Here is a 12125-nt window from a genome sequence, read left to right as displayed (position 1 = left end):
AAATCCCTGGCTGGTGGCAGCGTTATCAGGTCCAAGCTGGCAACTAAGCTTGGAGGTTTTCATGCTAACACCCATATTTTGGACGCTAAGGTCCAGATCTGGGAAAAAATGTTATGACAACCTGCCACATCTGCAGGTTCAGCCGATCATAGCTCCCACTGGCCGCAGTTCACCACTTCAGGCCAATAGGGACTGCAGGAAGCAGCGCGGGCCGAGCGACGTGCTGGCCGCCATTCCTGCAGCCCCCATTGGCCTGGAGAGGCGAACCACGGCCGGTGAGAGCTGCAATTGGCCAAACCTGCGGACACGGCAGGCAAACAAACCGGCCCGGCCCGCCAGGGGCTTTCCCTGAACAAGCGACGGCCCAAGTTTGAGAACCACTGACCTAATGAATGAAGCTAAAACTATTCTACAGCCTTGATTATTCTCAATGCATGCCATGCCTAAAAAGAACTGACATTTAACTGTATGTGAGCTAATTAACTTCAGTGTGAGCAAGTATCTGAAGACTGAACAACAAAAGCTATTAATTCAAATTTTGATACGTTTATGGGGGTTTGTTCTTTATTTAAATCACTCATCTCTATATTTCAAGTTAAAAGACAGTATCAGAGTCTCAATTATATTTACCACATTTGTCAAAAACACCTATTCACCATATTAGAAATAAAATCAATAAACGCTAGCAAATGTAGGCAGCTCATCTCTCTAGTTTCTTTTTATGAGTTCAGTTAGTCTATAATGTGACATCCAGAATCAAGACACTGGACAGGGTAGTTCACGTGGATGCAAACTAAGATTCACTATTAACCCTGTATCACTTTGAACCAAACATCAATTTATTTCCTAGGAGAAATATCTTATTTGCAACATTTATCAATATTAGGTTTTCACAGAGCATGCTACCTAGACGCACAGGAAGCATTAGCATAGCATATTGTGCTCTGAGCAACAGAACCACAATACAGTCCTTCCTGAGTCTGTTGAAAAACATATATTTTGGAGAAAAGGGAAGACTAAATAATGGACAGATAGTTTTATGACTGATCTGGGTTGGGCCAAGGGAAAAAATTAGTAGGTTGTAATGGATTCTCACAATTATCACAGACATTGAAGACAATAAATCAACTCTTTGACTACCCCCCCATTTTTCTTTATAAAGCTGAAGGATTAATTCTTGTTTCAAAAATATAAATTATAATTATTTTAACCATTTGGACATCAGTACTGTACCCCGAAGCTTTGACCTGCAATATTTACTGTGAAGTGGAACATAAGCAGTATCAAGTCTCTCATGAAGATACAAGAGTCTATAACCTGTACTTCTATATCATCTGATTATAGAAATTGTAGCTGCAATGGCCTACATTCAAGACTTGCTCTGACAATATATGAAGTTCTTTCAGAGTTTATTGTTTATTACTTGTATAATGGTGGTACCTAAAGGCACCAATAAGGACTGAACACCCATTGTGCTAAGTGCAGTACAATCAGAGTAAAAGACGCCACCTTCCCCAAGAAGCTTACAGTCCAATGAAGACAAGACAGAGTAAGAGGGAGTAGCAATCAGAAGAAATGGCGAAGGGAGGACTCAAAGAATCCAAGTCCTTTAAGTAAAATAAGGACTGACTGGGGTGCTGTTATCCTTAAACAAATAACAGTTTGTTCTGTTTACAGGAGCAATGTAAAACGAGGAGCAGATAACTGCTATCTTCAATGGCAGAATTTCATCTGAGGTCACATACTGAGGTCCTAGTGAAGCTGAGAGAACATCTCATGGCTGTTGAAGGCCAGCAGGGAGGTCCTGGGTCTACTACTGACTGAAATAGTTACTGTTTTCCCCTGGAACAGCAAATGCTGACCACTGAAACAAACAGTAATTAGGCTCTTGGTCAAGAAGCCATTACTTTACTGACCTCACCAATTACCACTATACTTCCTTCAAACTTTCTTGGTTCTGGACGGTTATGGAGAAGTTCATGTCAATGCAGCTCTGGATTCATCTGGATTCCTTTGACTTCCTGTGATCCTATCAATCTGTTTTTTGACCTGAGTATGGTAGAAAGACATCTGTTTCTACCTTTAGTTGTTGCTCTTCTGACAATGCATAAAGATCTGGTGGACCAGGATTACCTTTGATACAGATAACCACAAGGTGGAGATGCCATGCCTTTGTAGTCAGGCAAAGGGTAAAAATTGTTCTTTAACTGATCCAACCTTTCCTTTAAGAGGCTGCATAAAGTAGTGCTGGATAACTTGTCATCCAAATGGCAGAGACTTCCACAACTGTCTAATACATAGCAGCGATGGACTCGTGTCTCTGCCGCTGACATTTATGAAAAGTATAAGTAAAGGGGGGCAAATATGTGTTGTGCTGGGAAAGTTGTGTTCATTTGTGCATGGATTGTTTTGTGCTGGGAGATTTGAATTGACTGAATGTGGGCCGTGTTTATCTGGGAGATCTGTGTTGATTTTTCAAGGTGGTGAATTAGGGGGTTATGCTGCAGTGAGTAGCCATATGTGTTTGGGGTTACTGTGATTGCTGCTTGTGTTGTTGTGTGGGTGGTTGTGCCAATTTGCATGAGGGGGATGTTCTGGGAGAGTTGTGATGATTTGTTTGACGTTTGAGCACAAAGGTGTGACATTTGGGACAAGTAGTTTACCATCTGTACCGGGATAGTCAGTAGGCAGACTGCAAGCCAAATCCAGACAGCCAGACCCTTTTGAACAGACCCTGAAATCCTTTTATTTAATTAATATTATTATATTTTTTTATTATATTCTTTGGAGTCTGAACATTGATCATACCTCGACTAAGAAATTTGGACCTTGACAAAAAATAATTGACTACCTGTACAGTCTCCCCTTATGATCATGAAACTGCTGTTTGTAAATTAGCTACAGAATAAGGGGTGGTTGGTTGATTGAGTTACCTCTGATATTACAATGGTCTAGGACACTCAGCATGGTATGGAATAGATATATGCCTTACTCTAGCAGTAAACTGCACAGATGTAATTCATAAAGTCAAAATGACTGAGAACTTAAGAACTGGAGGGTAACAGATCACAAAACCCAGCGATGATTCAAGCTGCAGATATTCTGAACAAAAAGAACTCTCAACCATGCTCATAGCTGCTTCCATAACTTCATGCTGACTCTACAAACATTTTAGCCTTCAGAATGACACACAGAGAATCTTATTATATAAATTAGACATCTCAAGGAAACTGTAAGGCATTTGGGGCTGCAATGCTATCAGTACACCAGTGACACCAAGTTCTAGCTCTGGTTCTGTTGAAATTGAGTTTCCAAATATCTCTCCGAGACCTTGATGAGAACAAGCTGACAGATCCAACATGGAGAAAGAGTGACTTTACAGTGGAGGAAAAAGCAATCTGAGGAACTGAGGAGGTATGTAAGTGGTCTATGTATTGGCAAGGGTCCTCTCCTGCTAAATTGGTTTACAATCTTTGCATACTTCTGGAACACATTGTGCTTGGATTACCAGGAAGCAGCAGTGGCTCTGTGATGGGGTGTACTCCCCACACTGCCTCTGCAAGAGCCCAATTAGGCCAAAGTGGCCCAATCAGGCAATTTGACTGCAAATGGGGGAGATTTAAGCTGGATTAATATATATAATATTTAATTAGAAGGAAGTTCGAATGGGAGGGGCTTCTATAAAGCCAGGAGACTGGCTATAGTGAAGGGAAGCATCAGGGCGGAAGCCTGCAGTCCCCTACCCTGAGGTAGGGGAGAAGCAACATGGAAGGAAGGTGTTCAGTGGGGAGCAGTAAGGGGGTGCAGCTGCAGCCCTTAACTGTTCCCTACAGGGTCCTGGACTGGAACCCAGAGTAGAGGGTGTTATTAAGGGCAAGCGTTCTAAAAACTGCTAGAGTCAAGGATAGAGTGACGTAGGGCAGCAAATGTGAGGACTGCCTGACACTACTTATGGAAAGAGACTTTGAAAGATAACCTGCTTCCCCTAAGGGGGTACCGCTGAGTGACTTGGCTGGAGAGCTAAGTCATGAAGAGGAAGCAGCAACACCTGAAGTCAGAGAGAGACCGGAGTGCTATCAAAGGGACGGGCATCAGCCTCACAGAGCTAATCGCCAGGAGATGGTGCTGTCCAGCAGTGAGGAGAGCACCTCATCACAGGTTCATAGAATTTTTGTTTCCATTTGTGACCAGCTATTTGATTGTATTCTTTCCTGGATGAGGCAAACCTTGCAACACTAATCCATGCTTGTTGTTACTGGGTTGAACTACTTCAGTACTGTCCATTTGGGTCTATCTTTGAAGAATATTCATAGTAGTTAACAGGCATAAAATGTGGCAGTCTATTCACTGTGGGGTAAGTCCATATGAGCATATGAGATCAGTGCTATGTGAACTGTATGCTATGTTCAAAACTGTCTGCAGGTACAGTCCAACACACTGGTTCCAAAGTTTATAAATCTCATATGGCTGAGAACTGGTATATCACAAACTATGCCATGAGACTAAGCAATCTACTAATGAACATGATTCCTCATATTAATAAAAATTCCTCAAGATCAATTGAATTGAAGACATTATGTTCTTTGTTTGAAACTTGAAACCAAACTTATATCGTGGAATATAAAATATCTTAACATTCAAAATTTTAATAGTTTTATAATACACTTTCTGGGGAGTAATCTGTTGACTAGAATCATCCGCTAATAATAATTTATTTTTAAATGTACAAAATATACCTGTCACATTGGTCCTTAGGCTCATGAATGATATTAAAACACTAATCAGTGCATCGATTCTTACCAACACAAAGCCACCCCATGAACTGGGCTTGCACACATAATTCAGAGTTACTAGCTTCTGACAAAAGATGATAATATAAACTGAGCACTGCTTTCTGAAGCTCAACAGATTTTGGCTCTGTTGGACCAGTTGGAAAGCAAATACAATACCAAGTGCCTGCACTGAAAATAGTCTGCCTACACCTTCTATACACTTAAATCTAGAGTGTTAACAAGAGTACATCACATGATATCAACTGTCACGGTGGCACTAAGGGAAAGAGATAGTCTTTTAGGTAGCCAGGAACCAAACCCTATACAGTATAAGATTGCATCCATGAATTGCATTCATGTTCAAATATTCAAAACAGTTAATTTCAGGACTTGGTAGACTTGGATTTGAAGTTTCCAATATTTACTGCATGAGTTCCAAGTCCTGGGCTATTGCCTCTCCATGATTTGGGAATCTGCCGGAGTAGTCTGAGTGTGGTCAGACTCTTAAATTCTGAAGGTCTACTTGTATTCCAATGGAAGTAGCATTGGAACATTTATGGCTATGCAGAGAAGGTTGCAGACTTCCCTGCTCATACCTAGGTGCTGAGGTATGATATTAAAGGAGCCCAATATCACAAAGTGCCATCCTAGCATCTGGGGTGGCTCTTCCCTAACTAATAGGAACCTTTCAGTTCCAAAAACAACTCCTCAACTAAACTCTGAATTTTTTCTATCACACACTAGTAGTTTTCAAGTATCAGAGGGGTAGCCGTGTTAGTCTGGAAGTGGATCTGAGGATCTGCATCTGAGGAAGTGGGTATTCACCCACGAAAGCTCATGCTCCAAAACGTCTGTTAGTCTATAAGGTGCCACAGGATTCTTTGCTGCTTTAGTAGTTTTCAGACCATTATACTGTAGGAAACATATGACTTCGTGGTGACTGAGAAGAGTGTAAATCCACCTGTCCAATGCTAACTATCCCAAACTTCTTCTCTTGCCAAATCAGTTTGTTTTAATATTAAGAACCAGGTTTGTCTTCCCTCCACCCTGTCACTTTCCCTCTTCCAGCAGAAGTGCAAGGGTAATTCCAGTCCCAGAACAATCTCTCTTCTTCCTGCTGGTGGGACCGTAGAGATCACAAACTGCAGAGGTCAGCTGTGAGGCAGGTCATCTTCTTTCTGCCTGATGTCCCACATGATTGCATAAGTGGGCTTTTTGGTTGGCTTGGGAGAGTAAATTATAGCAGTTTAAGAGAAGCAGTCGTTTAAGACAAATAGGAGATGCAGCCCCTTATCCAAAGAGTTTAAAAATACTGCTATATACACAGAAATGTTACTTTAAAATTTGTACAGAAAAAGTGAAAAATTCAGTTCTTTTAAAAGAAATCAAATTGACTGATACATTTAATCCTCATTTTTTCCTTCTGAATAATTCCAATATAGCACCAAATGTTTTTTTTTAAATTAAGAATTGCATTTTAGTGAAATATTTTCTTTAACTTCCTATCTTTTTAATGTTTAACTAGTAACAAAGTAGGCTAAAAACATCTTGTGTACCCTAAATTAGGATCATAGCCACTGCCAGTCTATCAAGTGTCACTCCTACCAGTACATAGACTGAGAGGTTGTTTTTTTTTTTAATTTATAATGCACAGAAAGAAGTGCCTTTCACCATCTGAATTTTAAAACACTATGCCAAACAAAACTTTTAAAAGAATTGTTGGAGGAGGTGGTTGCTATGGATTAGAAATTTATCATAGCAAAATGATTAATCCACTCTTCTAATTAATTTTTCCTGTCTCATACGCTTTAGACATAAAAACCCCAAGAGTTAAACATCCAATCTTTTCCTGTTATTTCAAACTATACCTCTGCAACAGATTATAATCATGTCTCCAAAAATGTGCACAATTACAAATGTTTGAAATGTAAATCTAATGTATTTTAATTTTAGAGCTAAAATACTGTGGTGGTTTCACAAGAGAAGTCAGCAGGGTAGTTAAACTGAGAGAAGACTTGCTATTTTTACAAAGGGGGATAAGTGCATTTTCCTTTCCTTGTACGAGAAAATACCATCTCCCCCAAACCATAAAGCTGCTTTTCCAAATGCTTTACTAAGGTATGTATCATTAAACCCATTTTACAGAGGAACAGTGGGAAGGAGGGAAGTGATCTACAAGAGTTTAAGCTACCTAACAGAGAAAGGAGAAATGACCAACACTTGACAAGTGCAGGGTATACATACACTGCCAGTAAAGGTGTAGTTGCAGCAGAGATAGGCTTCCCCTGCTGGCTTTAATCTAGCAGGCATGGGCCACTAAAAATAATAGTAACACAGGGTGCCACAGGTTAGCAGACAGACTATGTACCCAAGCTTCCCTGCAGGCTTGTATTCTGGTTACTTGCAGTAATGTAGTCAACTCTCATTCCGGGAATAGAGAGTTTAGTGTAGCTTAGTTTACCTACTTCCTTGTTTACCACTACACTACTGGTTGCCTGCGTTGAAACTCGAGCTGCTACATCTAGACTAGTGCTGTTATTCATGGTAGCTAGATTAAAGTCTGTCACACTATGTAGATCCCTGGTACAACCCCACCATCACATTGCTTTTGGCGCTCTGTACAGTACACACACTTCTGCTGCCTCCCCCGCACCAGAAGCTTTCACTGATGTGTAGCTACATACTAGGGTGTGGTCCCAGCTTGCTTTTCACTGAGGCATGCAACTACACCTTGCTGGAACAGATGACCAAGAGGGAGGTGGGGTTACCTGCGCCCCAACTTCCTTCCTGCCCCTTTACTGAGGAAAAGAAATAGAACACTGGAGCGCCCCACAACCAGTAAAGTGTGTCAGGCCTCAGCAAGACCCGGAGGCCTCCTGAATCTCCTTGGCCAGCTCTCCCAGCCCTCAGTGAAAACGTCCCCTGCCACAGAACAGCCCCGCCCTCACTGTTAAGTAGGTCTCCACCCTGCGGGAGGGGAGCGGTGGGGGGGGGTGAACGCCTCGTGCTAAAACGGGAGCGAGGCGAGAGAAGCACGTGCTCCGGAAGGGCGAACGGCTCACTCGAGCGGTGGGAGGTGGAATGAGCTCGCGCCGGGAAGGGGCGAACGGCTCGCTCGAGCGGTGGGCGGGGCTGGCCCTCCCCGCTGGTTTTGGCGGGAAAGCCGTGCCCGGCCTAGGGAGCAGCTGCCTCGCTCCCTGCCCCCGGCTACTTAATGGCGCGAGGACACACCCTTTCACCCGAGTGTCTGAGCCCTTTCGCCCCAGAGCCCGCGCCTTTGCACAGCCAACACTCGCCGCCGTACGTCACACCCACAGGGAAGTCACTCACAGCACCAGTCGCAGGTCCTGAGGCACATTCCCCCGGGAGCCACCCCACTCCGAACCTCCCAGTGGAGCTGGGGGCGGCGTCGCCTGTGGCTCCGCTTATCTCCTGGGTGGCCGGGCCCCCGCTACTCACCGCGTTGTCGGGCTCCATCTCCCGCCTCACACCGGCCTCAAAGTCTCCGCAGCACGTTTCCCGCACGCAGCTTCTTCCGCACGCCACGGCAGCTCCGAGCCCGACGCGCGCCTGGCTGTAAACCCACACAGAGCCGAAGGAGTAACATCGGGGCGGGCGGGCCCGGAAAGGAAAACGCAGTGTGCGCCGGAGGGGGTCTTCTCCCTGCCTAACGCACGGGTAGGGGGCAGCACTGAGGTACAGTCAGGGCAGGGATTGATGTTAGGCATTGTCCGCGGCAGCAGGGAAAAAGAGAAGCGGGCGGGCAATTGTCTCTACCACACAACTACCTGACCTCCATTCCCCATGCGCCCCGCAGAACTACCTCACTCCCTTCCCCTTCAGGGGCCCCACACAGCTCCTTTGCCCCACTGTTGTGTGGTACTCATAGGGGGAACAGCATAAGGCAGCATTTCCCCAGGGCTCCAGCACAGCTACCCTCCCATAGTCCCTCCTGTGGATCCCACAGAGCTGTCCTCCGTCATTCTCCACCCTATGGGCCCCAAACAGATACTACTTCATCCCCATGTGTCCCCTAGCATTTCTCCCCATGTGTCCCACGTATCTAACCTCCCAAGAACTACTAAACTCCCATCCCTTATCAGGACCCTGCAACCTCAAGAGATATCACCTCCAAACCCTCACTGAGTTCCACTCAGTTATCTCCCCATATCCCATCGGCCACCTGCGTCAGCCCATTCAGTCATCTTCTATCTCCCCTGAAGCCCATCAGTTACTGCTCCTTCCATCTTCTGCAAAATACATCCTACCTGCTAACCCCCCCTCCCCATTCTCCCTGCTACTCCCTTCAGCACACTTCTTTATCACTTCCAATCTCCCCCTGCAGTTCACTGTAATCATCTCTTCCCTGCAACTTGGGCAGTTTTCACTTCCCACCTCAGTAAAAGAGCTCTTTCATTGAGTTATCAGACATCAGTGTTTAGGGGCCATGCCTGGAAAGTGGAACTCCCCCCTCTGCCACCATCCCTTGCACCTGCTGGTGCTGTCACTCACCCTGAGTTCAGCCTGCTGCTCTGGGACAGGCACGCACAACTCCTAAGCACCACACAAAAACCCCTTACAGCTCCTTAGACACCCTAGAGCACTGGGAGTGAGAGGGCTGCTTACTCACCTCCAGGGGTGAGTTACTAGACCCTGGTGCCACCAGTAGCAGCAGCTGGGTAGTGGTTGGTTTCTGACTTCCAGGCCTGGAGCAGCAGGAGAAAGCAGCACAAAGCTGTTGGCTGCTGGCTGCTCCTCCATTCCCTGTGTGCTTCTGAGTTTCTGACACTCACACACATTCCTTCTCCCCCTCCCCCTCAGTGAGTATCATTTCACCAACAAACCCCCATAACACACACTTGCAAAACACTGATCACAGGCTGGCTGGCACACAAACATACAAGAATAGTACCAGGGACGGGTGGTGTAAGTATTGCAAATTGGAGCTCAGGGAAGACTCTGTGAATGAGCTAGATTGCTCAATGAAATGCGTAGCAAAAGTCCCCACACAATCTGAAGAAGGGGAGAGATTGTCAGACATACATCAAAGTCCTCTTCCATCCTAATTACCTGAGGACATGTAACACACACAAATTCTGCCAACTGCATTTTCCATTCATAGAGGGAGAAAGCCCTCGTCCAGACTAACCCGCGGCATCGGCGGGTTAAAATCGATTGCTCGGGGATCAATATATCGCGTCTAGTCTGGACGCGGTGTATCGATCCCCGAGCACGCTTACATCGATTCCGGAACTCCATCAATCCGAACGGAGTTCCGGAATCGACGCGGAGAGCCGCGGACATCGATGCCGCGCCGTCCAGACTGGTGAGTACCTCGATTTTAGAAATTCGACTTCAGCTACGTTATTCTCGTAGCTGAAGTTGCGTATCTAAAATCGATTTTAATTCCTAGTCTGGACGTGGCCAAAGACTTAACACACAAGCTCAGGGCCGGCTTTAGGAAGTGCAGGGCCCAATTCGAACAGTTTTGGCGGGGCCCCGGCAGGGATGACTTAAAAAAAAAAGAGAGGAAAAAAACACGGGCTTGTACTCACCGGGCGGTGCTCCAACTCTTCGGTGGCACTTCGGTGGCGAGTCCTTTAGTGCCGCTGAAGACCTGGAGTGAGTGAAGAACCCATCACCGAAGTGCCGCTGAAGACCCGGAGCGCCGCCAGGTGAGTAAAAATGAAAAAGGCGCCTCTAGCCAGGGAAGGGATTCTCACTGGGTGCGGGACCCTCTTAGGCACGGGGCCTGATTTGGGGGAATTGGTGGAATAGGCCTAAAGCCGGCCCTGCACAAGCTGAGAGAGAAACGGTAACACACATCATTCCCTAGAGGGAGAGACTGAAGTAAAATCCCTCATTCTCAAAAGCTGACCCATAATTTGCTACTGATGGGAGCTAATGGACATTGCAATGTAGACAAGGCTCAGGCACTTTCTCATTAGAAAGGCGTGGAAGGGCGTCTATAGTTAAGCTGGAGAAGCTTTCTGTTTTAGAGCTGATTTTTCAAAGTGCTTTAACATACACAGACAAATTGCCTTGAAAATTGCTGAGGCACATCAAGAGCTGGGTAGAGTTAGTGATGCAAATTTGGGGCCTTTGGTCCAGAGAGTTGGGAGATAGAGTTCACTCTTTTTGCTCAGAGCTCAGAAAAAATATATATTCAAGATTCACATGAAACTGACATAAATGGTCATCCCGTGATCTCACCTAGTAAACACCACTAAGAACCAGCTGTAGAATACAATATTTCAAAAGCTATTACACTTACATTCTGGTTGCACACACAGAACCAGACTGACCTGAAAATGCTTTGCCGGGAGAGAGACTTGGATAAGATAGTGGTGCAAATCTGAGATCACTTAGTCAAAGGATTTACAAGATACAGTCCCATCAAAATTAGCTGATCTCTTAGTATGGTTCAAAGCTGCTGGAATGCAGAATGAGCTGTAAGGCTTGAGACCCATGGCAGTTTTAAGGACATTTTAACACAACAGTTGAGAATCCTGGACCAATTTTCAAGGATTTTCTCTCCTCCCTTTGGCAATGGTCTCTCTCTCTCTCAACTGGGCCAAATCTGTTCTCATGCCTTCACAGTTTATAGAGTTCACAGGAGCACTCCTACATGCCAGATAAGCAAGAACAATTCTATGTGAAAGTTTTTCCACAATGAATCGAATCACCACATTTGACACACAGCACATGCACACTCTCAACAGACACTGCTAGCTAACAGATTCCAGACTCATGTGGATTAGACACATGCTGCACCCATAATGGGATCTGTATGGACAAAGGCATCTAGAAGAATTTAAGTTACTGTCAGGGGCGGCTTCAGGCCCCAGCAAGCCAAGCGCGTGCTTGGGGTGGCAAGCCGCGGGGGGTGCTCTGCCGGCTCTGCAAGGGCCGCAGGCAGGCTGCCTCCGACGGCTTGCCTACGAAGGGTCCGCTGGTCCTGTGGCTTCGGTGGACCTCCCGCAGGCAAAGCCGCGGGACCAGCAGACCGTCCGCAGGCAAACTGCCGGAGGCAGCCTGCCTGCCGTGCTTGGGGTGGCAAAATCCCTAGAGCCACCCTTGGTTACTGTAAGGAAATTGACCTTTCTATATGTTCCCTGATTGGTAGTACCTCTGACTGAAATACAAATCTTTAATATAAAACAAACTGTTTGCATTTATAAAAAGTAACTCTAGTGAGGCCTTTCGGACTATTATGTCCTCACTTCCACTTTTGATCCACAGTCACCATTGTTCTTCCAGTTTCTCCAAATCTTCACATGGATCTTCACTGCAGGCCACTATCTTAAAATTAAAAAAATAAATAAATAATTTTGAAATATTTCAGTCATCCAC

The 12125-nt window shown here is 45.3% G+C and overlaps 1 protein-coding gene across 1 annotated transcript in view; it reads right to left on the bottom strand.

Moving 5' to 3' along the window:
* The window catches only part of BOLL (boule homolog, RNA binding protein), a 101714-nt gene extending 92238 nt beyond the window's left edge, over positions 1-9476 (bottom strand). Inside the window, exons 1-2 of the mRNA XM_050969530.1 lie at positions 9403-9476; positions 8232-8346 (exon numbers count right to left, since the gene is read on the bottom strand). Of these exons, the coding sequence (XP_050825487.1) occupies positions 8232-8249 (18 nt within the window). The 5' untranslated portion in view covers positions 8250-8346; positions 9403-9476. The remainder of the gene's footprint in view (positions 1-8231; positions 8347-9402) is intronic.
* Between the last annotated feature and the right edge of the window lie 2649 nt (positions 9477-12125).

This window comes from Gopherus flavomarginatus, chromosome 10, assembly GCF_025201925.1.
Source record: "Gopherus flavomarginatus isolate rGopFla2 chromosome 10, rGopFla2.mat.asm, whole genome shotgun sequence".
Taxonomy (NCBI): Eukaryota; Metazoa; Chordata; order Testudines; family Testudinidae; genus Gopherus; species Gopherus flavomarginatus.
The sequence above is the reverse complement of the archived record's forward strand: the minus strand, read 5'-3'. Positions and strand labels throughout refer to the sequence as shown.